At 51.5% G+C, this 26,197-nt stretch overlaps 11 protein-coding genes across 11 annotated transcripts; 5 read left to right on the top strand and 6 right to left on the bottom strand.

Annotated features, from left to right (window-relative positions):
• Window positions 1–107: 107 nt before the first annotated feature.
• CC84DRAFT_1119375 (putative short-chain dehydrogenases/reductase) lies at window positions 108–1,301 on the bottom strand. Its single transcript, XM_018175549.1, has 2 exons — window positions 850–1,301; window positions 108–796 (listed from the first exon to the last, which is right to left on the bottom strand). Exons 1-2 carry the CDS (start codon window positions 1,201–1,203, stop codon window positions 125–127), a joined length of 1,026 nt encoding a protein of 341 aa, XP_018036231.1. The 5' UTR covers window positions 1,204–1,301; the 3' UTR covers window positions 108–124.
• A 72-nt stretch (window positions 1,302–1,373) lies between these two features.
• Window positions 1,374–2,999, top strand: CC84DRAFT_739156 (uncharacterized protein). The gene is made up of 2 exons (XM_018187243.1): window positions 1,374–1,711; window positions 1,759–2,999. The coding sequence occupies exons 1-2, from the start codon at window positions 1,544–1,546 to the stop codon at window positions 2,920–2,922; spliced, it is 1,332 nt and encodes a 443-aa protein (XP_018036230.1). The 5' UTR covers window positions 1,374–1,543; the 3' UTR covers window positions 2,923–2,999.
• Window position 3,000: 1 nt separating this feature from the next.
• On the bottom strand, window positions 3,001–4,531 carry CC84DRAFT_739218 (uncharacterized protein). The gene has a single exon (XM_018187245.1). It carries the CDS (start codon window positions 4,267–4,269, stop codon window positions 3,133–3,135), a length of 1,137 nt encoding a protein of 378 aa, XP_018036229.1. The 5' UTR covers window positions 4,270–4,531; the 3' UTR covers window positions 3,001–3,132.
• A 544-nt stretch (window positions 4,532–5,075) lies between these two features.
• On the bottom strand, window positions 5,076–6,692 carry CC84DRAFT_739159 (putative molybdenum cofactor biosynthesis protein). The gene has a single exon (XM_018187244.1). The coding sequence runs from the start codon at window positions 6,563–6,565 to the stop codon at window positions 5,288–5,290; it is 1,278 nt and encodes a 425-aa protein (XP_018036228.1). The 5' UTR covers window positions 6,566–6,692; the 3' UTR covers window positions 5,076–5,287.
• An 883-nt stretch (window positions 6,693–7,575) lies between these two features.
• On the top strand, window positions 7,576–9,585 carry CC84DRAFT_1092223 (choline dehydrogenase; the record flags this gene model as incomplete). The annotated part of the gene is made up of 3 exons (XM_018174441.1): window positions 7,576–8,039; window positions 8,168–9,288; window positions 9,344–9,585. 3 exons carry the CDS (start codon window positions 7,576–7,578, stop codon window positions 9,583–9,585), a joined length of 1,827 nt encoding a protein of 608 aa, XP_018036227.1.
• A 221-nt stretch (window positions 9,586–9,806) lies between these two features.
• On the top strand, window positions 9,807–12,366 carry CC84DRAFT_1119365 (uncharacterized protein; the record flags this gene model as incomplete). Its single annotated transcript, XM_018175548.2, has 4 exons — window positions 9,807–10,556; window positions 10,619–11,265; window positions 11,319–11,631; window positions 11,683–12,366. Exons 1-4 carry the CDS (start codon window positions 10,134–10,136, stop codon window positions 12,364–12,366), a joined length of 2,067 nt encoding a protein of 688 aa, XP_018036226.1. The 5' UTR covers window positions 9,807–10,133.
• Window positions 12,367–14,504: 2,138 nt separating this feature from the next.
• CC84DRAFT_1259208 (MFS general substrate transporter) lies at window positions 14,505–16,789 on the bottom strand. Its single transcript, XM_018184890.1, has 6 exons — window positions 16,522–16,789; window positions 16,208–16,464; window positions 15,922–16,156; window positions 15,376–15,872; window positions 15,229–15,322; window positions 14,505–15,180 (listed from the first exon to the last, which is right to left on the bottom strand). Exons 1-6 carry the CDS (start codon window positions 16,751–16,753, stop codon window positions 14,981–14,983), a joined length of 1,515 nt encoding a protein of 504 aa, XP_018036225.1. The 5' UTR covers window positions 16,754–16,789; the 3' UTR covers window positions 14,505–14,980.
• Window positions 16,790–17,177: 388 nt separating this feature from the next.
• Window positions 17,178–18,735, top strand: CC84DRAFT_1196150 (putative cytochrome P450; the record flags this gene model as incomplete). Its single annotated transcript, XM_018181440.1, has 2 exons — window positions 17,178–17,875; window positions 17,936–18,735. The coding sequence occupies 2 exons, from the start codon at window positions 17,178–17,180 to the stop codon at window positions 18,456–18,458; spliced, it is 1,221 nt and encodes a 406-aa protein (XP_018036224.1). The 3' UTR covers window positions 18,459–18,735.
• On the bottom strand, window positions 18,460–20,867 carry CC84DRAFT_1091056 (uncharacterized protein; the record flags this gene model as incomplete). Its single annotated transcript, XM_018174385.1, has 4 exons — window positions 18,460–19,659; window positions 19,710–19,856; window positions 19,904–20,557; window positions 20,778–20,867. The coding sequence occupies 4 exons, from the start codon at window positions 20,865–20,867 to the stop codon at window positions 18,460–18,462; spliced, it is 2,091 nt and encodes a 696-aa protein (XP_018036223.1).
• An 829-nt stretch (window positions 20,868–21,696) lies between these two features.
• Window positions 21,697–22,597, bottom strand: CC84DRAFT_1145548 (uncharacterized protein). The gene is made up of 2 exons (XM_018176515.1): window positions 22,013–22,597; window positions 21,697–21,944 (listed from the first exon to the last, which is right to left on the bottom strand). Exons 1-2 carry the CDS (start codon window positions 22,203–22,205, stop codon window positions 21,787–21,789), a joined length of 351 nt encoding a protein of 116 aa, XP_018036222.1. The 5' UTR covers window positions 22,206–22,597; the 3' UTR covers window positions 21,697–21,786.
• Window positions 22,598–24,049: 1,452 nt separating this feature from the next.
• CC84DRAFT_1186979 (Arylsulphatase) lies at window positions 24,050–26,104 on the top strand (the record flags this gene model as incomplete). Its single annotated transcript, XM_018180895.1, has 7 exons — window positions 24,050–24,093; window positions 24,231–24,451; window positions 24,502–24,663; window positions 24,714–25,009; window positions 25,060–25,555; window positions 25,611–25,717; window positions 25,766–26,104. The coding sequence occupies 7 exons, from the start codon at window positions 24,050–24,052 to the stop codon at window positions 26,102–26,104; spliced, it is 1,665 nt and encodes a 554-aa protein (XP_018036221.1).
• Window positions 26,105–26,197: the final 93 nt, after the last annotated feature.

Here is a 26,197-nt window from a genome sequence, read left to right as displayed (position 1 = left end):
TTCTTTTCATGGATCTGTAGGTCAAAACCAAATGCTACGCCGTTTTCACTACGATGTATGGCCTGATTCTGGTGATCGACATTGACTACAGATTGCCCACTGCCCATCCTGTATGTTGTCACTTCTACATCATCCTTTCTTTTCCAGTGACCTTAACAGAGTCGGATAGCACATACTGCCATACCTTTTCCGCCACACCACTCGCTTTGAGGTCCCTCAATAGTCGTTCCGTCTTCAGTGGCGCGCTCTCACCCTTTACATATGTCGAGTAAACTCCACTGCCCATCTGTCCGTCGATACCCCTAGCCTGGCCCACAGCAACTTCTACTGGAACACCCAGAGCTTCATGCTGGCTCTTCTTATGCCCATACCTGGCGCTAGTAGCTGCGAACAACTGACGCTCCCCACATTCATCCGGCGACGTATTGAGCAGCGGTGCGAGCAATCCCGTGATGGCCACCATGATCCTCAATTGTAAGGTAGGTTCCATATCGCGCATTATGCCACTCTCCACAACACCGGGACATGTATGCACGTAGCCAACATCCGCAGCTTGTTGCGCTACTTTGGCGAGAAGTAGCGTGATGCATGAAGCGAACTGATCACGCCACTTTCGAATAGGAAAACCAACCCCGGATATGTTGTCTGTGTCTATGGGCCCTTCGAATGAGCCTGCTCCGACACTGACGACGCGGCGCAGGTGACGAGCGTTCTGGAGAAGAGGAAGGAGGTTTAGGATGAAGCGTGTTCGGCCGTGGACGGCGAGAGCTGCGACTAAGGGCAGGCCTTCGGAAGTCTCTATGAACTAGATAAGCGTTACTACTCAATGATGGAGCCAGGACTGGACACACGTTTTGTGAACCCCATCGATCCCTGGCTTTGGAACAAGATATTGATGGCGCTCTCCTTGCTCTGGATATGGTGACATACACCATCGATGTTGCGTATGAGGCTCACATCTGCTTGAATGAATTCGTAGTGGCCCTGAGCATTGAGCTTCTTGCACTCATTGATGATGCGGTCGGCCGCCTCTTCGGACCGTCCAACAATGTAAGCGCGCGGCTTGGTGACGTATCTAGCAAAGGCCTTCACGGTGTATTCACCGACCCCGCTGGTACCTCCAATGAATACGGCGATAAGTCCATCAGGAAAGGATGTTGCGATACGTTTGTTTGAAGCGATGACTTCGGCCAAGGCGACCATGATGCACCACTGAACGCAGGAGAAATATGGAAGGCTTTGAGAGCAAGATGGCTGTCTTTATAGAATTTCCTTGGTACTGTGCAAGTTGGCGTCTTCGATTATGCCAATTTCCACAAGAAGAGTGGATGAAGCATCTGCGGTAGACCTATTGCTGATGGTCAATCTGCGCTAAACCTTTTCGAGCGATACGAGGCCAATTGGGAAAGCGCCATGCGGAGATAGGAGATAGAGTTCGCTCTCTATCACTCTTCCCAGAAAAGAACATACGAACCACAATGGGTTAACCTGCGACACGAGCAGTCAGTCCTCCCATATCACTCAAGAAGGCAGCGCGGGAAATATGCAAAGCTTCACCAGCACCTTCATCCTCACTCCCTCATCTACCTCCAATCACTACCCAGTCCTTCATGAAGTCCCAGAGTTCCTAGCGAAAGATGCTCACCGGGAGCGACGCGCGCATTCAAAATCCAACAATGGTTGTGCAGCTTGCAAAAGGCGTCGCGTTAAAGTTAGTACAACAAGACCTTCTAATGCTCTCGGGCTGACGCACGATAGTGCAACGAAGCTTTCCCATGCTCAAACTGTGTTCAGCGAAAAGAGCACTGCTCACGGGCCCGGAACCATATACATGATCGCGTTTCCAAGAGATCATCCCAGAACTCCGTCATACAACAACCTCGCACTCCAGTACTCCAACACCTGTTACCCACCAATGCCCGTCTGACCCTCACAAACGTCAAGCTCTTCCACCACTTCCAGACCTACACTCGCTCAACACTTCTCCTGCCCGGCCCCGTCTGGCACCTTATAACGCATCTATCTTTCTCCTTCCCTTTCCTCCTCCACGCCATCCTCTGCATATCCGCACGGCATCTATCCTATCTTTGCAGGGAGCGGACATCACACTATGCTGGCGTGGCATCCACACATCTAACGTACGCACTTTCTGGCTTCCGCAGCTCACTCAGTGTGGAGTCCTCAAAAGCGAATATCGACGTGTTCATGGCGACAGCATTACTACTGCAGTTCGAGCTGTGGGCTAATGTCCGCCATCTTTCTGGCAAAGAAGAGGATGCAGGGGAAGATGGTGGAATATACGATCCCGGGACTGACGCGCTATTCACCTACAGCGCGAGCTTGAAGAACATTCTTCTGGGATGCTTCGAACCCAGCGATGTACACCGGTCGAGCGTGATGCAGTGGCTGGTCAACGACGGCACGCTGTCAGACGCAGTGCCCGTTGATGCAGCTACCGCAGCCCAGATGCGCGACCTCTTTCTATGCGAACGCAAAGTCGTGCCTGAAGATCTCTCGCTTGTCGCGTCAACTTATGCCGACGATCCGATCACCAGCAAGCAATCAGATCACCAAAGCACTGCAGATAATTCCCCATATACGGCCGTCATTGCCGCACTCACGCCCCTCCTCCACCTAACCCAAATATCGCACAGAATCTACTCATCATCTCAGCTTACCTCGTCCGCTACATCAATATCAACGAGAATCGCCCGCCACATCCTTTGCTTCCCCATCTTGAGCCGTGGTTTGTTTGGTGGCAAGATTGCCGCCCGGGATCCCCGCGCCATGCTTATGTTATACCACTTCTTCCGCGCGGTCCGCGTGCTCTTGGCCGGCGATGAATTCTGGTGGGCGGCGAGGCGAGCTGTGGCATTGGAGCAGGGATTAGGAACATTGCTCGGGGATGGGGATGAAGGCTGAGAGACGGCAAATTGGGGCGCGAAAGGGTCGCTAAGATGTACGAGGCACACTAGTGCAACACGATAGACTGCAGGATGGGGAAGTGGCTGAAGAATGTACAGGCCTATATTGTTTGGACCAGAGAAAGTATGATATATATATACAAGAAGTTAGTTCTCCATCACCATCAGTAATGTCCTATGCTCCGCCACCCGTGTCCCATCGACACCCTTACACGCACTGCGAGTAATAGTCGTTCATCACAGTGCAGGTCGAACCACTCTCGCAGCTCGTAGCACCAAGATAGTTTCTGCCACCGCACTGGCCATACTTCTTTATTGTTCCGACAGAGCCAGTGGAGCTTGGGGCAGAAGGAGCAGTGTTGTTGGTAGGAGCAGCGATGACGGAGGTCTGGAAAGTGCTGGGAGCAGCAACGACCGAGGTCTGGAACGTGCTGGGGAAGACGAGGCTGGGAAGGGCGGAGGCAGTGGTGTTACCGCCAGGGGCAGCTGTGACGGAAGCAACCGGGGCGCTCGAGGTGGGAGCGGCTACATCGGATACAGCAACATTGGAGGCGATGCTGACGCTTGTGGATACAGCAGCGCTCGACGCAGCGGCGGCTGAGGTCGCAGGTGTGGTGCTGTTGCTAGAGGGCTTGGACGACACAGGCGCGGTGGAGCCAGAGCCGCCGCAGCTGCCAACAGGTCCTCCCGGGGCAGTGTAGTTGGTGGGGTCGAAGCCGTTGTAGACGTTGGGGATGTAGATGTTGGCATCTTCAGCGTTGTACGCACCGGGGAGCTTGATCTCAGGACCGCAAGCGCCGTCACTGCCGGTGCCGGTGATCTTGAGCTGAGCGCAGCCAATGTAAAACTGGGCTCCGCCGACGGTCTGCGCGCCGTGAAGCGCAAGCATCTCCGAACGAAGGAGATACTCGCCGCTGGGCAGACCCGTAGGAAGCTTGAACTCGTGCGTCATGTTGGCCGCGCCCATAATCTCGTTGGCCCACTTGCCGTCAACGTAGTCGAGTTCGTCGATTTTGAACCACGAACCAACGCCGGTCGCAGCCTTCGCGCTGTCAACGGGACCGAAGAGCATGTGGGTGATTGGGCCAGGGTGGCCAGATTGATCCCACTGAACCTTGATGGTGTCGCCTTCGCTGGCGGCAACAGTGTCGGCCACGCCGGTTTGTCCGTTGACGTTGCATGCGATATCTTCGCTCGTGACATCCGTCACGGGGCTGTTGGACGGCGGCATCCGGATGCCGACCTGGTAGCCGGGAGTCTCGTCATTGACCCAGAACTGGTGGAAGTTCTGATGAGCGGACACAGCCGCAATGAGGGAGGAAGCGAGGATGGTCTTGGAGAACATTGTACAAAGCAAGTAGGTGATCCCGGATCACGACAAATGAATGAATGTGGTTGGAAAAGAGTGAAAGTGGACGAAGTAAACGAATGTTAGTCGTGTAGGACTTGCCTGCGAGGAAAAGAAAAACGTGGGGCGGCAGGGAAACTCTTATACATTGCCATGGCCCCTGGATCTTCGGCTTCCATGATCGCCAGCCCTCGAATTCCTCGCATACAAAGTAGTTCCATCCATTCCCGTACCGCGCGCCAGAGGTTGATGGATGGTGCCAGGGCACCCGTGGACGTGGGATGACAGCCGCTGCACCATGCGCCAACAGTTCAAGCGGTTGCCGAATCAAGCGTAGTCGTGAGGCTCACGGTGGATACGTGGTGCATCTTTGGTGCGGTGGCGTCGATAGAACACCCGATTATGCGGGTGGAGTCTGAGGGTGAGAAGCGAGATTGCCAGTTCGTCCACTTCCGCTGTTTCGAAACTGGAGCGAGAACTCCCACCAATCGGTCGCCACATCGCATAGCGCCGCATTGTTTCACGCGAGTATTCGAAACCAACGACAGAGACTTCGGATTATCGAAAATGAGGTGAAGAGGCGGGAGCATGTTCTGTGTTGATGAGGAGGTGGGGCGCACCAAGATGACGTGCGAGAAGGCAAGGAAGGAGCCACCAACAAGCTAAAACAATGCGCCATGAACGTGTCCGCGTCCCTCATCACGCTCGATGCATGGCCTGGGGAACCTCCTGACCGCGACTCGAGTCCGCAACATATCGTCAATTTTCTTCTGAGGCTCCGCAGCCGTCGTAAGCGCGTCTCGCCTCGCCGAGAGTGGGCCACGATTATCGCCATCTCGCTTGCTCCGTACTCATCTCTTGACCTTCATCCTGACACGGACAGAATACCCGACATGCTGGGCATCGTACGCATATGCCGAGTCCAGCATCGACCGCCCCTCGCACCCGGCCGAATGCGGAATTGCGGCGTTGAAGTGGCAGCGGCCAAGCCTGTGAAGTGTTGGACACTCTTCCCTCACATGGAACTGCCAGACGTGTGAGGGTAACAATACACCAGCGTGTCCTTGTAACTCCCGGTATGGCCTCTCGGCACATGCACCCAGCAATCTGATGCAGCGAAGTGCGACACCTTTGCAGGCTTTTGGTCTGAGCCAAGCTGAACATACTCCTCCCCTCGGTTGTTCCGTTGGATCCAACCATGCTTGAAGCAATCTGAGTGAGGCGGGCAGCTTACTGAGAGATTCCGGCAGTCATGTTTCGCCTGCATCTTGAGAATCTTGGGAACACTCTGTCTGTCGCCAGAAAGCTGCATGGCGAAAGGCACCAACAAGAAGCGGAAACAGGCTGCTGTCGCTACAGGGCTTCCAGGAAGTGCCACCAATGGAGAGATGTAGGGCGTTGGCAGTGTAGCGAACAGCACAGAACGACCAGGCTCAATGGCAACATCATCGAACCGTATGCGAGCATTCAATGTCTTCAAGGCCAACTTCAAGTCCATGGAGACGCCACCGGTGGTTATCACTGCATCGTATGCAGCATTGCCGTTTTGCTGCAAGACGGTTTTCGATAATGTATCTGTGCTGCCCTCCAAGACGCCTTTAAAATCAACATATGCGCCAAGCTCTCGGAAAGCAGCAATAAGGAAGTAGACGCTCGCGCCCGTTATTTGCAGGTCTGTATTGGACCATATCGCAATCCTCAGGGCCCGTCGAACTGCAACCCCAGTGATGCCTGCAGATGCAAGGGCCATGATATGCCGAGCCTGGATTTTTTCTCCTTTCTCTAACAACCTCTCTCCATTCTGAATATCCGAACCTGCCGATCTCTTGTTCGCATTCTTCGGTATTGGCTCCACGACGGTTATCATCTTCTGTCCGCCGAAAGCCGTGGTTACGACGTCTTCAGCCCTCACGCAGGCATCCAGTGAGTGGATGGTCGTGGTAGTCGGGAACCGCGCTCCTGTCTTGATCTCGAAGCATGATGGTATTCCACCGCCACTCGATGGCATACCATTGCGTAGTTCTTCCTCCGTCGTGATGGCCCCTCTTACTATGAATGTGACTGGTCGCTTCTTCGTGGCGTTCGCAGTAGCAGCCGATGATATGGCATATCCGTCGACGGTCGAGGCATCAAAGAGTGGTGTTGCAACCGGGCTCACGTGGTCTTCTCCTGCAGTGCGACCAACGGCATCTTCCAGAGGTACAACATCAACATCTCTTCCATCTTCCTGCCCAAGTTTGTCTTCCGCAACTGATTTGATGATACCGAGCGCTTCGCTATATCGTATAGCCATTGTACTCAAAGATGCCTCCGCGGTGTTTCGTGATTTCCAAGAGTCATGGCTGAGCAAAATCTGCGTACCTCGGATCCGCACCCGACGTGCACAGACCGTTATCGTCGACGAGTTATCACCACCATCAAGCAAGACATGTCATGCGATTTCCGTTCTGGTCACAGTGACATTGAAATGTTTCATTCCGCTTTTCGCGATAGCGTTTGCACCGTGCCGAATAGCGCAAAAACTTCCCCGATCCCGCTCAGCAGTTGCCTTTTGCAACTCATTACGTCACTGCACAGTACGAGATACACACTGAACCCAGGACAACACACTGTTTCATTAGAATGGATCGCCTCTCAAACGTATTTCTGGAAGCAGCCTTCGACTAACAGGTGAAAACCTACCATTCATTCTGGATCCAACAACGGCTAGCGCGGTCTAATTTGGATTGGTTTTACCCCACTTTTGTGCTACCGGCTCTTTGCATTATCCCAACTGTTCATATATATAAGCACTTTCAGGGGCCATCTTTCGTATACGTTCGATCTTGTTAGGGCCAGGTTCTTTTCCACTATCGCATCGCTCTCATGTTGCCGATTGTCAACTTGCGTCGCTCTGCACAAAGCCAAGCCTGATCATCTATCCCCAGCAGTCACGTATACTCCCTGGAAACGCAAAAAGCTATCATTGGAGTATCCATCATGGTCGCTGGATATCAATGGTTCCTCCAGCTTCTACGAGTGTATGCCCCACACTTGGCACAATGTATAGCAGAGCTTGGCGATGCTTCTTCCCAAAGATTGTGGGTTTGGAAAGTGCTTGATGAAGCAAGTGAAGGTCTAGGACAATTGCGGTCCAGAGTAATAGTCCATGGCAGCGGCAGATGCTCAAGCTGATCTGGCGGGTGGAATTCAGCAATCCAATATCTTATATGCCAGCCTCCTCGATCCACTCCACCGGTCACTCCACGCGAGGCTTATGAGACGGCGCATCAACAAAAGTTTTACTCACGATATTGCGTCGCCATGCGTTTCCTACACGTCGCGGCCATCCTGGCCATCGTCTCGCTTTCAACTGCGCAAGACACCTACGATTACATCGTCATCGGCTCTGGTCCCGGCGGCGGCCCTCTAGCATCGAACCTCGCACGCGCAAACTACTCGGTGCTTCTTCTCGAGGCTGGCGACCAGTCCACGGCAGGTAACGCGGAATACCCACCACAGATCACTTGGGACTTCTTCGTCAGGCACTATGCGGATGACAAGAAGAACATGATGAACAAACACCTCACATGGAAGACCAAGGAGGGGAGGTACTGGGTTGCGGCAGGAGATGCGACGCCACCCGCTGGCAGTACCTTTCTGGGCGTGTACTATCCGCGCGGAAGTAGTGTTGGCGGCTCGAGTATGATAAATAAGATGTGCACATGGCTGCCACCGAACAGCGACTGGAACTACATCCAAAATCTTACCGGCGATGCTTCGTGGAAGTAAGTCTTACGAACTACACTAATGTGCATGGTCAAACGTTTCAGTGCCCTGTGTTACCCTAGGGCGTGCAATGCATTACTCCAACCTTTGGCACAAGATTGTGCAAGTTGTGTACTAACTCGTGCAGTTCGGACAATATGCGCAGCATCTTCCAACGCATCGAGAAAAACAATTATGTTCCCAAAGGAACGGCAGGCCACGGCTTCGACGGCTACTTCCAGACCAACATGAACAAGCCAGTGAGCCTAGGGCAACCCGCTTTAGGGATTGTGCAAGCTATCGCACAGAACTTCTCGCTGCCCACCACGCAGTCGGAGATTGTTACCAGGATGGGTTCGGATGCGAACTACCTCGATTCACAGCGCGACTGGACGACGGGGATATGGGGTCTACCAATGCATCAAAAAGCTACTGGTGATCGGTACAGCTCGCGCGACTATATCCAAGACACGATTCAGAGGAAGTTCCCTTTGACGCTGAGTATGAACAGTCTTGCTACAAGGGTACTGTTCGCTAACGGAACAACCTGTGGCGGCCAGCCACGAGCGACAGGCGTAGAGTATCTCCAGGGCCAATCAATTTACAAGGCCGATGCCCGCTTCTCTTCTTCCAATAAAGGCACGCTCAAAACCGCAAACGCACGGAAAGAAGTCATTGTCTCAGGCGGGACCTTCAACACACCGCAGATCCTCATGCTCAGTGGTATCGGGCCTAAAGAGCAGCTCGCACAGTTCAACATCCCTCTTGTAGTCGACGCGCAAGGCGTAGGAAGAAACCTCCAAGACAACCAGGAAATGCCCATCATCGGCCAATACTCCGGGACAAGCGCCGGATTCTCCCAGCCCATTATTATGATGAAGACCCCCCATTCACCCGACGGTGAACGCGACATGTTCCTCATGCAGGGGCAATTCGCATTTCGCGGCTTCTGGCCAGCGAACCAGACAAATGCAGCCTTGCCACAGGACGCGCCCAATACGTATGGTATTAGCATGGTGAAAGGGAAGCCACAGAATAAGAAAGGCTTCGTGAAGCTGGTTTCGGGTGATCCGACGGATGCGCCTGAAATCAATTTCATGCTTTTCGAGGAGGGTAAGGAGATTGATATGGGCGCAATGAAAGACACCATTGCATGGGCGCGCAAAATGTATGTCGGTGCGAAAGGCGTCAGTGTCCAGGCCAAAGAGCCGCCGTGCCCTGAAGGCCCGGATGCGCAGGGTTATTGTGGGCAGGCAGATGAGGACTGGAGTAAGTCATATCCTCCTCTATTATTTTGTATTATAAGTTCCTAAATATGTCGCAGTCACTGGACAGACCTTTGGACACCATCCCACGTCCACTGCGGCAATTGGAAAAGACGGCGATCCTCAGGCTGTGTTGGACGGCCGGTTCAGGGTGCGAGGCGTGAAGGGGCTGAGGGTTGTCGACGCGTCGGCTTTTCCGAAGACGCCGGGGGTGTTCCCAGTCGTGAGTACGTTTATGATCAGCGAGAAGGCGAGCGACGTGATGAAAGAAGATGCGAAGAAGGATGTTTGTGCTGCGTAGATTGTGAAATGTTTTCCTGGGACGAACGTCTGTATCACACCCCTCCTGTTATTGCTCAGGCACTCTAGCGCGAAGGGTCGAGTCACTCCGTCACTCTGACTGTCTCGTTGTAAGCCAATCAGAAGTTCAGCTCGGGGCAAATCGTTGTACTGTGTCTTTCTTTTACTATAACGTTGGGTAGGCCTAAGTATGGCGCCTTAGGTAAAGGCGCGCAGTTCACTAATCACTTGACTCACAAGTCAATCAAGTGAAACCAAAGGGAAGCAAACCTATCAAATCATACTGCGCAGCTACTGCGGCGTGGTTGAGGGTGTTGACGCGGACGGACACGGCAAGCGCTAACATCTGCCTAGACCCGTGCGAGACGAGCAAGATACACCGACCACCTCAATTACTACAAAATCATTGCCAAAGCCAGTGCGTTAGGCACCGTAGGCAGCAACGACCAAGGATATTCGAGCAGTGGGTACATAAGAGGCGTACGGCGTCCTCGGTATGGATACCGATGCGCACTCATTGCAAGTCTCGTAACTTATCGGGCAACAGCGATGACAAAACACCGAAAGATCTACTACATGCCAGGTCCGCATACTGGACCGCCCTACCCGGGCCTCGGATTGCCGCTGCGCATCGAGGCTGATGAGCAGAACTATTATCCCATCGGTGCTCATGGCAGCTGCTCGGGCTCCCACACCGAATTGCTACCTGTACGGGAGCTGGCCATGATGCACATCATGGACCGTCTTACTGACAAGATAGATTGGGACAAGAAAGTTTGGGATGAGACGATCGTGGAAAAGTGGCGCGCAGAAGTGAAAGCGATCCCAGATATTGAGTGGTGGAATATTGCGACGACGGGTAAGGACATTGGGGAAGACCAGAATATGTACGATGAGGATGAAGATGATCACCCTTACATTTGGGCCCGATGTCAGTTGGATGGTGTCGTTAATGATAGCACCTTCGATTGTGTAAGTCGAGAAAATGCAAGACACCATAGGCAAGCCTTGCAGTGCCAGCTGACACACTTCAGATCATCAAAGAACTTCGCAGCAAAGCGAAATACTTCAAGGAAACCGGAATCGTTGTTACATTGGATGCAACCGCATCGGTCGCTAAGTCAGATATACTGATTCCATCCGCACTCCACCAAGAGTTGCGTGAAGCATTCGGCAAGCTTATAATTGACCAGTCGGATTCTCCTGACTGGCATCCCAAATCGAATGACATGGTCCTGGACTTAGTACACCCATCAATGTACCCCTTGATCTACGGGTACAGCAGGGTCATCAAGGAGGAAGTTGTCGGCATTGAAGGTGCTATTTCCAGGTGGTCTGGCAAAGGTGAGGTCATCCCGAAAGACAAGACGAAAGACGAGAATCGCTTGTCTGGCATTGGAGGTGACATTCCGCCAGAGTACTGGAATGACACATACCAGTGGCTACCGGCGAATGTCACATTCCAGAACGACGGTAAGGTGAAGTTCGCCAGTTATATCAATAACCTTCACCCTCAGCGATACGCCGGTATGTATCATACGATCGAAAAACTCATTCAAACTGCGCTTCCTCTGTGGGACCAGTGTCTTGCGCCTGACGAGGGAGACGAAGACGACAGTGATGATGCACTGGAACGGAGAACGACTTCTCGCTTTGCATACCCTGACGAAGACGGCGCTGAGTAAGTCCTAACTATCTAACGGCTGTTGAGTGTTGTTGACCCTTCCCCGCAAGTGATGACATACCGAAGAACTGGATACCTTCTGATCCGAAAGAGTTGGCTGACGTCGAGGTCAATTGGGATGAAGTTCATTCGTGGGAGTTCAGACCAGTGTACGCAGACGATGATGACGAAGAGGCGAAGAAATGGGAGTTGCTGCGGAAGGCTCGTATCCCAGAAGCCGAATTCAAGGATGTCGAGTACAGACGGAAGGAAGGCACGCGGCTTTCCGACAACTTTCGCGAAACGGGGCTTCAAATCATTGTGAAGATGGTTTCTATTGAGCTCACGCCGGAGAAGCCGGACTTTCCTGTTGGATCATGGCATGTAAGTCGAATACATTACCAGCTCGACGATCGCTTGCTGACGATCGCATAGGTCGAAGGTCAGATGAACGAACGCATCTGCGCCACAGCACTCTACTATCTCGACAGCGAGAACGTCACCCCAAGCTCCCTTTCGTTTCGCATGCAGACCGACGCATACATTCACGAGGATTACAGATTACGGCAGCAGGCTTATGGCTGGCTCGAACAAATCTGGGGCACTCCGCTAGGGGATGACGGACCTTGTCTGCAGAACTACGGAAGCGTGGAAACAACTCAAGGGAGGTTGCTTGCCTTTCCAAACGTATTCCAGCATCGCGTGTCGCCATTTTCCCTGGTGGATAAGACCAAGCCGGGTCATCGCCGCTTCATTGCGCTCTGGCTTGTCGACCCGCACCAGCGTATCATCTCGACTGCCAATGTGCCACCGCAGCAGCAGAATTGGTGGGCTGAAGCAGTCTTCAGTGACACAAGAACGTCAGAAGACGTGGTGTCGCGCATGGAGAAAGCGTCGCTCAACTCGCTCGCGGTTGCTGAAGATGGGAAGGACGGCAAGCTTCCGGTTGAGCTGATGGACATAGTATGGGACGACTTTACTAGTTCCAAGGACAAGGGCTTATTGAGCGAACAAGAGGCTAAGGAGCATAGGTTGAAGCTTATGGAGATGAGGACAGCGTTTGTAGACGAGAGCGAGGGCAATTGGCACAATCACACGTACAACTTTTGTGAGCATTAACATGAAAGAAGGCGTTATGCTGTAGGTAGACCAAACTGAATATTTTGACACGTCTGAACAATGTCTCTGGATTTTTGGGCGATGTGATGTCCAGGGTGACTGGCCGTGAATGTCTTATTCAGGGCGACAGCATACCGCCATGGACATCATTGGCAATGTAGGCTTTCTCGCAAAAGCAACGAGCAAAAACTTGCGAGCTAATCTCTCTAATCCTAGCTGCAGAGCGTCATGACTCGTTTGTTTCGCACTTATCTCGCTACGCGGAAATATCACGTGATTCATGCACACAATGTCAAAAATTTGCCCAAAAAGGCAAAAAAAAAACATACAACAGCGGGGATTCGCTGCTGGTCACCCACGCAACTACTGATTCGCCGGTACACTGCTTATATATGGCTGAGCGGACGGGAAGCCTAGTTTTCAGTGTCCTATGGTCGTATGTGAAAGATCGAGGTATATGCATGTCTATATCCCGACAATTGGTTGCATATCGGCACTACAGCCCCTGCCATTTCCTTTCTCCACATGTTCGGATCCCCTCCCACCCGTTACTGTGGATGTTGCATCGTGCGGTGCACGTGGGGCTCTCCTTCACCCTGTCGCCCACAACGCTCTCGTGTGAGAGCATACGATTTCTTCAGGTAGATGGGAAAAAGGAACCCTACTGATGTTGCAGGAGGTGGTGCGATTGCGAGTTCAACAAAGCAACTCATTGCCCACTAAGCTGCCTGATCGTCCCTCTCATGCTACAGGTACTCCGATCATGTCTGTAGACCAGATTCCTAGTTTCTAATTTCGATGCCCTTGTGTAATGACTTGTGTATATAAGCCTGAGCCTGACCCGGGGCAGTAGGCAATAGGCGCCGATCTCTCGGTATTCTCTGGAAGCTTTCTATTGCTTGAACGAGCCCCGTCCAAATTCGACTCGAAAACCCGCGACATACTATAGATCGGCGGTAGAGTACCGTGTTCAGGAACATATTCATGCATTGGCTCGTCGAAAGTAGACACTCAACCTGACGCAAATCTTTCAACTTGGAAAGTAATGACCCGTGTATCAGCAAATCACTGCCTCAGACAATACACACAACTGTCAGCCGTCGCTTCAGAGCTGAACGGAGTCGATCGCAGACCCACGTGATCTAAATAGCGTGACTCAGGCTCACATCCTGCGATGATTTTGAGTCCAGCCGCTTTGGATCTCACACTCATGATACGGCTGTGAAATTAGCTCTACGCACGCAGATAAGCTTCCCTAGGCTTTCATGCATCCCAGCAGCTTGTCGTAATGCCTGTTTTGGAGCACGACTACTCATTGAATTCAAGCAACCCTATCATGTATAAGCTGGGCAATTGTAACTGGGGTTGCTACGATCTGCTCTATGCATCAAGCTCGTATACATCAAGCGATCCACGTGTGTCGTTCAGGCGACCCTCGGCATAAAACATCGCTTCCAACACTGAGTACTGGTACATGACCGCAATGCTTGTACTGCTCGTTATGCAGCTTCCGTTTTGTGACTTCCGATCAACCTTGAACAGTGCGTCGTTGAAAGATCAAGCATGGAACTCTGTAGTTCAGAAATGGGGTTATCTAGGATAGTTATAGCAAAGACAATTATTCTAACATCGATTAAAGATGCCATTTTCGATGCATCTCGGCTCTTGCATCGTTGATTTGGTCATACACATAGCTTTTCCTGGACCGATGATAATCGCTCAACTTGGTTCTTCTTGCAGGATACTTGGCGTCCACAATACTGCTAGAGATGATTGATAGGCGCAGAACTGTGTCTGAAATGTTAGTCTGGGCTATTAGGCTTTCAGAGACATGTGTTGCTAGTATTCCTGCTCCACAGAAGCTCAGGCTTCCTGGATTATGGGCCAGAAGCGGATGCATTGGCCAGATTTCAGCATGTTTAGGATTGGGCAGGGTTATGTTATTTTAAGAAATTAAAGATGTGACATCCAAATGGGGACCAGATAGGTGTTCGTTATTTCAAGGTTTCCAAAATCTATAAAAACCTACATGTTCACTCCTCATCATCACTCTACCCAAGCAACTACTTCCATTCATTATAAGAGTTCCAATATCTACAAAACGTCAAAAATGCACTTATCTACAGCTCTTCTCGCTACGCTCTGGCTGCCGCTACCTTGGCAACTCCAATCTAAACCGCAGCGCGCTCTGACCACGCGGCCCTTGTACGCCGTCATACGTCACACATGCCGATGCTATTTTCCCCTAAGTTTGCAGGATCAACTTCTGAAGATCCGTATAGTATCTGCAGTTAGCGAAGTGAGCGACAACATCGCGAAGCGCTGCGACTCTGAAGGGTACATGGAATGCGCCGACGCGTGCTTGGCTTTTGCCACCGGTCCAGAAGTGGAATCGCGGAGGCCTTTTGTCTTGAAACATGCAACATCTATGGCGAGTCTATTAAGTCGGGAGGTACGCAACAGGGAACGTATACATGAGCGATTGTTGTGCGCAGCTTTGGGGCCCATGGAGGAGTATTGCTACCACTCCCTTTGAATTCTAAACCCCTTTTCACTTTCGAGGCTACTAGTGGCCGTGTGCCTCTCACCTATTCCTACGTACCCGTTCGGCCTTTCAGTAACCGTACCTGAAAGACAATTTCGCGTCACCCCGCCTTTCTTGGCTCTCGTTCTCTCGCTCAAAATCCTCCGCCGTCCACGTCTCAATAATGCGTGCTCGCCGACGATTCTCCCACATGAGCAGCATTCTCATGGATATGAAACCGACTGCTCCGATTGCAATCAAGATCATTGTCATCATGAGAGGAAACCGGTCTAGTATTGTAAGCATTTACTTCACCCGTGTGAAGATATGGAGCTTACAGTGCGGCCCATATTTAGACTTGAAGAGTTGCCCAGCGATAACGCCTGCAAGGTTGCTGTAGCCGTTGATACCAATGATGATTGACCGCTTGGCCTATAATGTCTCATCAGTACGTTACTGCCCGCGAGCAGAAGATTTGAACATACCTTCTCCGGCGTGTTCCCTGCCAACCATGCTACGATCAGTGGCCCCGCGGTGAATGCCCCGGCAAGACAAACATGCACGAAGCCATATCTCAATTTTGGCTTGTCGCTCACATGCATGACCACAAGTCCCACAATCGCCAGCACCATACTTGACGAGACGATTATACTACGCTCCCTGAAATGATCGCTAAGATAGACGAAAACGAAGAGCCCACATGCGCCGACCACGAATGGCGAGACGCTCATAAGCGACGCTTGGACTCCAGAGTACCCCATGCCTTTCACTATGAGCGGCATGAAGTACCCGAACGCACTGACGGGAAGCGTGGCAAGAACGTTAAAGACCACCGTGAGAAGCTTCCTCCAATCGGTGACAGCATCGAGGACGTCTCGGCGGGTTATGCCACCAGTCTTGTTTTGAGCACCCTCGTGTGAGGCGCCAGCAACGTCAGCTTCCATACGAGCTACGGCATGCGCAGCCTCATCCGCCTTGAAGACTGTACATGGTTAACACTGTTGTGATCTATTTATATCTATTGGACTTACACCATGCGGTATTTAAGCGGGCAGGAAGCACAATGACTGTGACAACAGCCATAAGGATGCTAAGGGCGCCTTCGATTAGGAAGAGCAGTTGCCAATTGTGCACGGCAAGGTGCTTCACTTGGAAGATGCCATATGCGATTAGGCCTGCGAAAGCTCCGGCGATAGAGTACATGCCGGCAAAGAGCCCAAGGCGAAGCCCAAGCGAATACTTGGGATATATGGTAGACATGTAATACTGGGGAGGTTATCAGTGAGCGCTAACAGTCGCGAGTATCAAAACACTCACGAAAGAAGTCGGTACAAAGCCAGCCTCGAAAGCGCCTAGTAGCAGCCTTAAGGCGATCAAGGTCCCTCGGTTCTTCGTGCCTGCATGAGCCATGCACACAGCTCCCCAAGCGGTCATCATGCAAGCGATCCAGTATTTTGGTCCTATGCGACGTCCGATGGCGGTAGAAAATGGCTGCAATGTGATAAAGGTAACGGACAGAATCGATACTGAGTCCGCAATATCATCTTGGGTGATGTTTGCATCCTTGACCATATCTGCCTTCTCTCAACTTTGTTCTCGAAGACTATTCACTATTAGAAAGCTGCACTCACTCGTTGTAGCAACATAGCCAATGTTCGTTTTGTCGATCCCGCACAGGATGAAGTCAATCGCCAGTACAAGCACGACGATGAAGTCAAGCTTCAAGTTGACGCGCTTGTCCAGGGCTTTGGCCTCGTCGGTCAAGGGTTTGTACCCATTGATGAGGTGCTCATTGCTCGTTGGGACGCGCTCAATCGCGTACGCACCGCGCTTCTCGGAGTCGGCGTCGCTGGGTGTATGCATTGTAACGAGCAGTTGTCAACTCGTCGACGTTCCATCCATGCTTGTGTCGTCTAGGCCATGTTATATTGAGTTTCGCCGACCGGCTAATGGGCTCATTCCCCGCCACTCCCCAGATTTCGGGGCACTAATTGAATCGGAACATGCCACCATCGCAGATCCGGGCTTAGTTCCCCACAGCTTCCCCACAGCTTCCCCACGTGGGGAATCCTGACCTGCGGCAGTCACGATCGTTATCGCACCCTTGAGTTTCGGAGGACGTCTAATGCCGAAGCCGTTATTTATGGTACGCGGTAGTGACATGCCCAGTTCTCTTCTTTTGACATGAATTATCTTTCGCACCAACATCTCCAACAAGAATTATTGTCGCGGCCCTAGTCAAGGAACACGTCTTCCCAGGGTAAACAGCCGGCAATTTACAGCATTCATGACGGCAGCAACCTGCCCCTTCGCAGGTGCTCCAGCGCGTTCAGACTTCGAGCTTGCGGAGAGCTCAATTCCATCTGATATCTACGAACAATTTGACACCCTTCGCTCAAAATGTCCAGTGGCATACTCCTCTCAAATGGGAGGCTATTGGATGCTCACACGCTACGAGGACGTCAAGAACTGCGCCTCCGACACCTCAACCTTCATCTCCTCTGTCAAAGCCGTCATACCATCTGACCCACGCGGCACACGGCGTCCGCCACTGAACACCGACCCACCGGTGCACACACCGTACCGCACAGCAATTGACCGGACGTTGAAGATCTCGCGTCTCAAGCGATTGGAAAGTGTACTTGAAGACCATGCACGGAGAGAGTGGAAAGTACTGGTGGAGAGGGGAAGAGGCGACGTCAGTGCGGATTTTGGGGCCAACTTCGCAGCTTGGGTGGAGGTGACATGGCTGAACCTGGGAGACGAGAGTGCACCAATGCTTGCGAAGACAGCGGCTGCCTGGGTGAATGCTTGGCGTGAGCAGCAGACAGATGTGGTCAAATTCTATTCTGAAAAGCTGTATGATATGGCAAGGGCACTATTCCGAGATAGGCGCGAAAATCCAAGGGACGTAGAGAGCGACCCTGCAAGTAGCTTGCTTGCGGAGCGAGTGAACGGCCAGCCAATTGCGGAAGAGAAACTGATGTAAGTGAAACTTTACAAGGAGACCTGGCGTGTTGCAAGTGGCGTACTAATGGTGAACAGCGACGCTCTTCGCCAGTGCCTGGTAGTAGGCATGGTGGCACCACCCATTCTCTTTGGCAACATGGCGACACATCTGGCACAGGACAAAGCTCTGCAGAACCGACTACGTGAAAATCCGGAGCTCATTCCCTCTGCAGTCGAAGAATTCGTACGCCTCTATGTACCCTACAGAGGATTCTCTCGAACTGCATCATCACCAGTTGAGCTACATGGTCGAACGCTGAACCCAGGCGAGCCGATCACCATGACCTACGCTGCAGCCAATCGAGATCCGGAGGTTTTCTCGAATCCCCACGAGTTCGTCCTCGGCAGAGAAAACGTGAGCAAGCACTTAGGGTTCGGTCGTGGACGCCACAGATGTGCCGGAATGCCGTTGGCCAGGATGGCTCTACAAGTCGGCCTGAAAGTGATGCTGGAGAACAGCCAAGATTGGGACCTTGATGGTGAACTGCAATACGCCAAGATGCCAGAGATGGGCATTATAAGTTGTCCAGTTCGCATCATTAGCGTAGTAGAGCCGTAATCTATGTGCATTTTGCAATCCATGCGTCAACAACTTCTTCCATCTCCTTACAAACGCCCCACTGTAGACTTAATGCACGTAGAAGTAACCGAATGCTACTCAGCTCATAATTGAGGTCACGGAAAACGAAATCCTTTTGAATTCGCGTCGTTGTCAGTGTGCCTCGGATGAACTGGGCTGTTCCAGTTGTGTGTAAATCGTTAGATACGAAGCCCGCTGGAGTCTGACTTTCTTGGCTTGGAAGCAATACGGCCTGTTGCCAATCGACTGGTTCTGGAAAAGCCACTTGCGTCTTTCCAGCCAACGCAAAGGCAGCATACGTAGTAGCTGCAGCAAAAACAGCACCCGGGACATGCGGATCGTGCGCAAGACCAAGCGGCAGCTGTGAGGCGATCCGATGGATTTCAGAAGCGTGCATCAGCGTTCTCCTTGCATCTTCGGAGTTGACGTAACGTTCAGCTTGTACGTCCTTTTCGACCCGTTTCCCACCACCGAATATGTGTTGCGAGATCCCGTGGGCTGTACAAAGTCTCCTCGCCCCACGAGCCGTGACACTCCCCAATGCGTCAAGGCATATAGCATGCCAGCGCAGCATAGCTGTACTTCTTGCGACAGGGGTGAGAGATGAATGCGCTTCGATGTATCTGCGCACACGATCCAATACCCCGCTAATCTCCACCCGAGATGGAACTCCAACTGGCCGTGGCTCGATGCGCTTTGACTCAGCCACCAGAGACTTAAGCCCTTCTAGAATGACTTTGAGTGTGAAGGAAGACATTTCAGGCGGGATCTGCCCATTCTCTTGGTCTCCATCGTAAAAGAAGTGGCGAAAGAGGTCGCAAAACCTCAGCAAATTTGAGGGTGAGTTATTGCATGTTACTGCTCGAATCCAATCATCAGGACTATCGGTACGGAAACATGCCTCGCTGGAGGGTACCAGGAGCTGATTTGACATGTGCTGTGCCACCGTAGGACTACCGCTATATTGAGAGATTACTCCGTCGATGATGTACAGGCCGAGAAGGGACCGCAGCTGTGTTTCACGTGCCAGCCACAGTCGCCATGCACGGTACTTTGTTTCAGGATCGTCGTGGAGCTGTGGAACAATGGGTACATCTGGAAGGTCGAACAGTCCACAGTAACGTGCCCAGTAGAACCCTAAGCCGTGGAAAACTTGACTTGTGATGCGGAGATTCCGAGACTAAATCGTATTAGGAAGGATCCAATTGGTTTGGTCAACAGATCATGTACCTTCGATAGAGCAGCGTATATTTGGCTAAGCAAAGCCGTTTGTACAAGTTGGATCCCAGGGGAGGCGTCAAACTCTCCGCGATGCTTGATCATCGTATGCCAGGACGTCTGAACAGCAGTATGCGCAAGTCGCCACAAAGCGTCTCCCTACCTTGTGTTCAGTAATCGCAGTGTTAGAATTACGGAACCGTTACCTTGTCAGACGCTTCCTCATTGCCAAGGAACAAAGAACCGATTGCTATTGCATTGAGTAGCAAGGGCGGCGAACAGTTTTGAAAGACAAAAGTCGGTCTGTGAATAATAGGCATCATAGGAATAAAGGTCGAAAAGAACATGTGCAGACAGCTATCCAAAAATCGCGAGGTCAGATTTGCTAGTGCTGCAGGAGCCGTAACCCTGTTAACGGTGTTGCTCAGCAGGGTACTGAGCGTATGAATAGCACGATGGCCTTCGTCCAGGCCTTCTGTCGCATTATCATAAATATAATCCCATCCTGGGGAAGGCTGGCTTCCCGGTGGAGGGGGCATGTATGCTGGGGGTTGATCCAGCAGCGTTGGATCGATTGAGAGAATATTCTGAAGCAGATGCTCAGAGTCCGGCCAAAACAGGAACGAGTTTTGGGATTGAGAATGTTGAAAGTCACCTTCAATTGCCAAAGGCGATACCAGGGGTTGATCAACATGCTGATTGTACTGTTCTGGTACGAAAGTGCGCGGATCAAATCCACCATCTCGCACTTGCTCCGCCATGTGTGTTGTCGTGGATGTCGATCCTTTATGCACTCGTGTGTGTCGGTTCAGTGCATCTTGTCGAGCGAAAGTGCGACCACAGACATCGCATGCGAATGGCTTCTGTCCCGTATCTTCGAGGCATTAGAACCCGTCTTAGCAATCACCGTGCGCGCAGGTTAACCTCGGACACCTCCATAGCAGACGCTACCAAGAGCGTCCGAGTTGCGCCTCCGCCCACTGTGAGAAGGCCTTATGTGATACTAACGTGAGAGTTCATGTCTCTAGTGCTTAACAGTTAGCAAGGTGGTCGGCAGACAGTAACGGGATTTCGTCTTACCTGCAAGTGCTCCTTCTTCGCGTATGATCGGTCGCAGGACCCACATCTAAAGTCCAGTGCGCTTCGGCGGCGTTGGACACTTGGTGGCATGCTGTGGGGATGTGTCCAGAACAGAATAGAACGAAGGTGTTGAGGTGTTTGTGGGGAAACATGTGGTCAAACCACTGCATCTTTTCCCCGTACTCTCGCAGTTCGCGTAACAACACGTGCTAGACAAGCCAGAGAAAGGACCGATTTGTGGGGAGTGTGGGGAAGAGCACTTGCACCTGGGCAGCCTAACCTCGGCAAGGCGTGGACGCCAACGTAATCCTTGCTTACCAATCTGACCTACACTCTCAAACACTCGGACTGCGGCATCGAACAGCTATGCTACGGATCGAAAGCGCATTTGGAAGTGAGATGCTCTAGTATATAAGTATTTCTTTAGGCAGCTAGCGTTTGCTAAAATTGCTTAGCTACGAAAGTCTGGAACGCTGTTCGAGAGTGGTTTGAGAAGCACCAGCTCACAGAACCCTACTACGCTACATTGTGGGAAAGATCGAGACCAACATGAACTACAGAGCTTGAGATCGAGTATCTGAAACGTCTTGGGGAGGGAATGAGGTACAAGATATCTTTTCTTATGGGAGGGAGCCAAGGCTCGGCTGCATGAATGCGGCATAGCAGGCGTCTTTACTTCGTGGCTAGCAGTGCAACCACTATCCTGCAGAGCGGTACAGGTGGCAATAGTGACTGATCATGCTGCACGAATTAAAAACGGAAACCTTTTTCGCAACACAGAACAAACAGTGGTTCTCGGCGGGTTCGACTGTCCTGATATTTTGCCCGACTGCCTACCCATGGGAGGACAGAGGTTTGAACGTAAGTTAACGCATAGATCACAGTAATGCCAAGAACAAAGTAAGGTTTTGTGGAGACAGGCTCGATTCAGATACATCATTATCTACAATGAATATTCTATGTGCAAGTCGAGCTTTATCCTTCAGTCTGAACCACAATACCATACGCTCTAGTTGACCTTGGCCTGAGACAAGCTGGTGATCTGCTTGGCTCCATCCTGGATCTTGCCGTTGGGCAGCTGGAATCGGCATAGAACACCAGATCGCTCGGGAACGGCGTTATCGCAAGTCAATTGGTTGTTGGCAACGCAGTTTAAAGCACCACCGCCTATGATGCATATCAGCATTGCTTCTTCATTCGGTTCGCAATAGCTCTTTGACTGTTGTTCTACTTACATTGAGCAGGACCACCGGGCACACATTTTCCAGCGGCGCCATTGACGGTGCAAGCATCTTGTTTCAGGGACTTGTTGGCGATGCAGCAGGCGCCATTAGCAGCCTGGCGAGCATCGATCGAGGAAACTCCGACGCTGGCGGCAGAAGAGATGGCAACAAGGCCGAAGAGAAGGGCGGTGATGGAGAACTGCATCTTGACTGATATTTTATGTGTGGTATTATAAAGATTGTTGTATGAGACTTGATTGGCAGTGAAAGTAATCCGCACAGCGGGAAAGAATAGACGAATGTAGATCTGAAGATTTGAATCGAAGACTGGCTTGGGAAGGAAAAGAGGAAACGGCTGACGCGGCCTACTTATACTGAAATATCGTGCGAAGCACTGTTGCTGAACGTCTCATGAGCCACCAGGTCAGCGGCACCGCGTCCGTATCTGACGGCAACTTTTGATGCAGCGTGTAGACGCCTTGGCCGTGACTGGAGCTCCTGACTGCGGGGTGCAGCGCCTTAACAGACGCAGAAACGCAGGGTATAACTGCTCGAACCCAGGAAATAATGCAGAGCATTATGCTACAGTAGCTCTAAGCGACCTAGATGGAGTGTGCTAGGAAAACCGAGGCTGTAGCACATCCATTTTTGGTCCGCGACACAAACAAGAATGAGCGAATTTGTGAAGGCGAATGGGCTGTCTAACCAAACAATTGGCATCTGCATAATGTCAATCAAAGCTTAGATCAAGCAGTGAGCATTGCAAGACTTGAGACGTGAAGAATCTGAGGCATGTTGAGACTTCGGCTAGCCTGAGGCTGAGACGTCGGCAAATCTGAAGTTGAGACGAGACCTAGCCACTTGACAACGCGAGCGCGATACCAACGAGAAGGCATCTTGCGATGAGGCAATGCTGTTTCTTCTAGAACTCTGGCGCCTCGATCGTGAGATCTAGAAGAGGTGGGCCCAAACTTATGCATACCAAAGTTGCTCCAGGCCGCGCCTTCACCACTTTCATTCCGTCGGATACTGTTTTGCTGCGCGCCCAACGGTCCTCACTCTCTTTATCATCTTGCGTATTGTTGGCTTCGCGGGGTATTGCTGGACATCCTTTTCTTGGAGGCATCTATACCTACGCTGGAAGTGCAGATGCTTTTCGAATGTAGAGGAGGAATGAAGCTGTGGCAACAGACTACGACGCAAGAGCTTGGTTCAATTCGTAACGGGCCCGTATGACTGTCGGAACGACAGTTGTAGACGTAGTATCGATTACAGACATAGCAAGCAAATATCTGTGCAATGTTCAGGACGATGCAGTGATTCCTGTGCTGTGCTAACAACGGGTCCAGGTCGGTTCTCGGTGTCGCAGGGGGGTGCGCACTTTTCGTCCCGCTGTACCAAAAGCTACGCGCGGCTTACAATCATGCCAATAGGCCCATAGTATACCTATTGTCGCCCGTGCACTTTGATATTGACTCCGCACCAGATTAGAGCGAGTAGCAACATTTCGGCCAGACGTCGGAGGCTGAGGTGTGTGATGACGTCATGGTTGGAGATCTTAGCCGAATATCATCACAAAGTTTCTGCACAAGACCTCACAATCTTATCCTCCATCTTCACCCGCATGGATGGACAACAGACATGAATCTACGGTAACACATTACGATTATTAATATCAAATGCCTCTGTCACTGGAACTGGGTTGAAATCATCTGCAGGCGTTCTCTCATGATCAGCCAATAGAAGTTGCAACTTTGAGACCAACTGTTGATTTGATTGGGGGCTTTCATTTCTTTCCTTCACCCTCGCTCCACGAATGATGGTCGTCTTCAGTGCTCAGACGAGGTTTTCCCCGAGAGTGACATTTCGGCACATGATAGCTTATGCAGGAACGAGACAAGCACCAAATCGGAGGAACCGTGGTGTTCACGATTCCCCGGCGGCCCCCGCTTCAACATGACGCTATACCACATTTAGTTTGAGCCCTATGTCGCAATACAAACCTGTGAGCACGTTCTGCATGTTTGTGGGGGAAAACGTACAGGCGACATGACGAATAGTGGAAAAGCTTTAAAACATAAAGATCTGCCAAGGTAAGATGGAAAGATTCCGATCACAGCGCACCAGGCCCCTGGGTTCGTTTCACAATGTTTGGCTCAATCCTACTGTCACCCCTCTCGTTACTTTGGCTGGCTACGGCTGCCATTGTAAGCTGTGACGCAAGCAACAGAAATGGCAAACCAAACTTTGTCTTCATTATCACGGACGACCAGGATTTGCATCTTGGCTCTCTCGATTACATGCCTTTAGTGAAAAAACATCTTGGAAAGCAAGGTACTTTCTACAAGCAACACTACTGCACCATCTCCATTTGCTGTCCGTCAAGAGTCAGCCTACTCACTGGCAAAGCTGCTCACAATACAAATGTGACCGACGTAAGCCCACCATATGGTGCGTTCTTGATTTTCCAGTGGAATGGGCCTGTTGTCTAACATGGATAGGCGGATATACCAAGTTCATATCGCAAGGTCTGAACGACAAGTATCTTCCTGTGTGGTTACAAGAAGCTGGATACGACACCTACTACACCGGAAAACTTATGAATGGCCACTCAATCTCGACTTGGAACAAACCGCTGCCCGCCGGCTGGAACGGTACCAAGTGTGAGTCCCAATCGAGAAAATTTGCTTTATGTTTAACTCAATACATTTAGTCCTTGTCGATCCTGGTACCTATATTTATTTCAACGCGACCTTTCAGGAGAATCAGTCGCCCCCAGCGCCAGCTCCAGGCCAATACAACACTGACTTGGTAAAAGCGAAAGGGTTGTCTTTCATTGACACTGTCGCCAAAAGCGATAACCCCTTTTTTATTGGCATTGCACCAATTGGACCGCACGCCGAGTTCACTGGATCTGGTCCTTTCACGAAGCCGGTCGGCGCTACCCGGCATCAAGAGCTTTTTCTGAAAGCCAAAGCCCCGAGGACGAGCAATTGGAATCCGGATGAGGTGAGACATATGATTCCATTCAATAAAACCGCTTCTAACTTTCTTTCTAGCCAAGTGGAGCCAGCTGGATCTCGAAGTTAGAGAAGCTAAATGACACAGTCATCGACTTCCACGATGAATGGCACGTCGGTCGTCTCCAGTCCTTGCAATCTGTTGACGAGCTCGTTGATGAAGTATTCAAGCGCCTTGAGCACTACAATCTACTGGACAACACCTACGTCATTTTCACATCCGACAATGGATACCATATCGGCCAGCATAGGCTCCAACCCGGAAAGACATGCGCGTTCGAAGAAGATATCAACGTGCCGTTCTATCTCCGCGGGCCAAACGTGCCCAAAGGCCAGACTGTTGATGTGGTCACCACGCACACAGATATCGTACCGACGCTCTTTCAGTTGGCAGGTATCGAGCAACGCAGCGACTTTGATGGACAGCCGATTCCGGTGACGAGCAATGCGATTGCCCAGCAAGTAAAGAACAAGAAGCGCGACCATGTCAATGTCGAGTTTTGGGGCGAGGGTATCGACGAAGGCAAATACGGTCGTAAGTTGCATCCCGACATGCTTTGTCGTATTCCAGCTAACATTGCTTCGCGCAGTCGACGCACCGAACAACACCTACAAGGCAGTCCGCATCATCGGTGAGCGATACAATATTTTGTACACAGTGTGGTGCACCAACGAGCACGAATTGTACGACATGACTGTAGGGACTACATTCGACCCTGCCTTACTCATACTCACACATCTGCAGAGAGATCCGGGCCAACTCAACAACCTTGCCATCCCCTCCAAATGGCGCACCCTCATCCTCAACCAGCCCATCTCCAAGCTCCAAGCCCGTCTCGACGCCCTCCTTCTGGTCCTCAAGACCTGCAAAGCTTCCTCCTGCACGGACCCCTGGTCTGTGATCCACCCCAAGGGCGATGTTGTGAACCTGGAAGACGCGCTGGCGCCCAAGTACGACGAGTTTTACGCGAAGCAGCCGAAAGTGTCATTCTCGAAATGTGAACTGGGGCAGATTCTGAGCTCAGAGGGGCCGTTGAAGGGGAACTCGTATCACGGGGGTGAGCTGTGGCCGCACTGGGTTTAGTGCGAACAAGTACCCATCCATCACCAACTGGAAGCGATCTGATCCGAGTTCCATTGTCGCATGTCAAGTCCTAGTGTATGGAGCTGTAGCCAG

Source organism: Paraphaeosphaeria sporulosa (assembly GCF_001642045.1).
Source record: "Paraphaeosphaeria sporulosa strain AP3s5-JAC2a unplaced genomic scaffold CC84scaffold_5, whole genome shotgun sequence".
Lineage (NCBI taxonomy): Eukaryota > Fungi > Ascomycota > Dothideomycetes > Pleosporales > Didymosphaeriaceae > Paraphaeosphaeria > Paraphaeosphaeria sporulosa.
This window is presented reverse-complemented; position numbering and strand designations above follow the sequence as displayed.

Bases quoted from the DNA above. Each gene is read 5' to 3' on its own strand.
- CC84DRAFT_1119375 (XM_018175549.1), bottom strand. From the start codon at position 1,203: ATGGTCGCCTTGGCCGAAGTCATCGCTTCAAACAAACGTATCGCAACA. The intron at 797-849 runs GTGTCCAGTCCT...TAGTTCATAGAG, and splicing joins CGATGGGGTTCACAAAACGT to ACTTCCGAAGGCCTGCCCTT.
- CC84DRAFT_1259208 (XM_018184890.1), bottom strand. From the start codon at position 16,753: ATGCATACACCCAGCGACGCCGACTCCGAGAAGCGCGGTGCGTACGCG. The intron at 16,465-16,521 runs GTGAGTGCAGCT...GAGAGAAGGCAG, and splicing joins TGGCTATGTTGCTACAACGA to ATATGGTCAAGGATGCAAAC. The intron at 15,181-15,228 runs GTAAGCTCCATA...TTACAATACTAG, and splicing joins GTCTAAATATGGGCCGCACT to ACCGGTTTCCTCTCATGATG.
- CC84DRAFT_739159 (XM_018187244.1), bottom strand. From the start codon at position 6,565: ATGGCTATACGATATAGCGAAGCGCTCGGTATCATCAAATCAGTTGCG.
- CC84DRAFT_739156 (XM_018187243.1), top strand. From the start codon at position 1,544: ATGCAAAGCTTCACCAGCACCTTCATCCTCACTCCCTCATCTACCTCC. The intron at 1,712-1,758 runs GTTAGTACAACA...GACGCACGATAG, and splicing joins GCAAAAGGCGTCGCGTTAAA to TGCAACGAAGCTTTCCCATG.
- CC84DRAFT_1145548 (XM_018176515.1), bottom strand. From the start codon at position 22,205: ATGCAGTTCTCCATCACCGCCCTTCTCTTCGGCCTTGTTGCCATCTCT. The intron at 21,945-22,012 runs GTAAGTAGAACA...TATGCATCATAG, and splicing joins GCCCGGTGGTCCTGCTCAAT to GCGGTGGTGCTTTAAACTGC.
- CC84DRAFT_739218 (XM_018187245.1), bottom strand. From the start codon at position 4,269: ATGTTCTCCAAGACCATCCTCGCTTCCTCCCTCATTGCGGCTGTGTCC.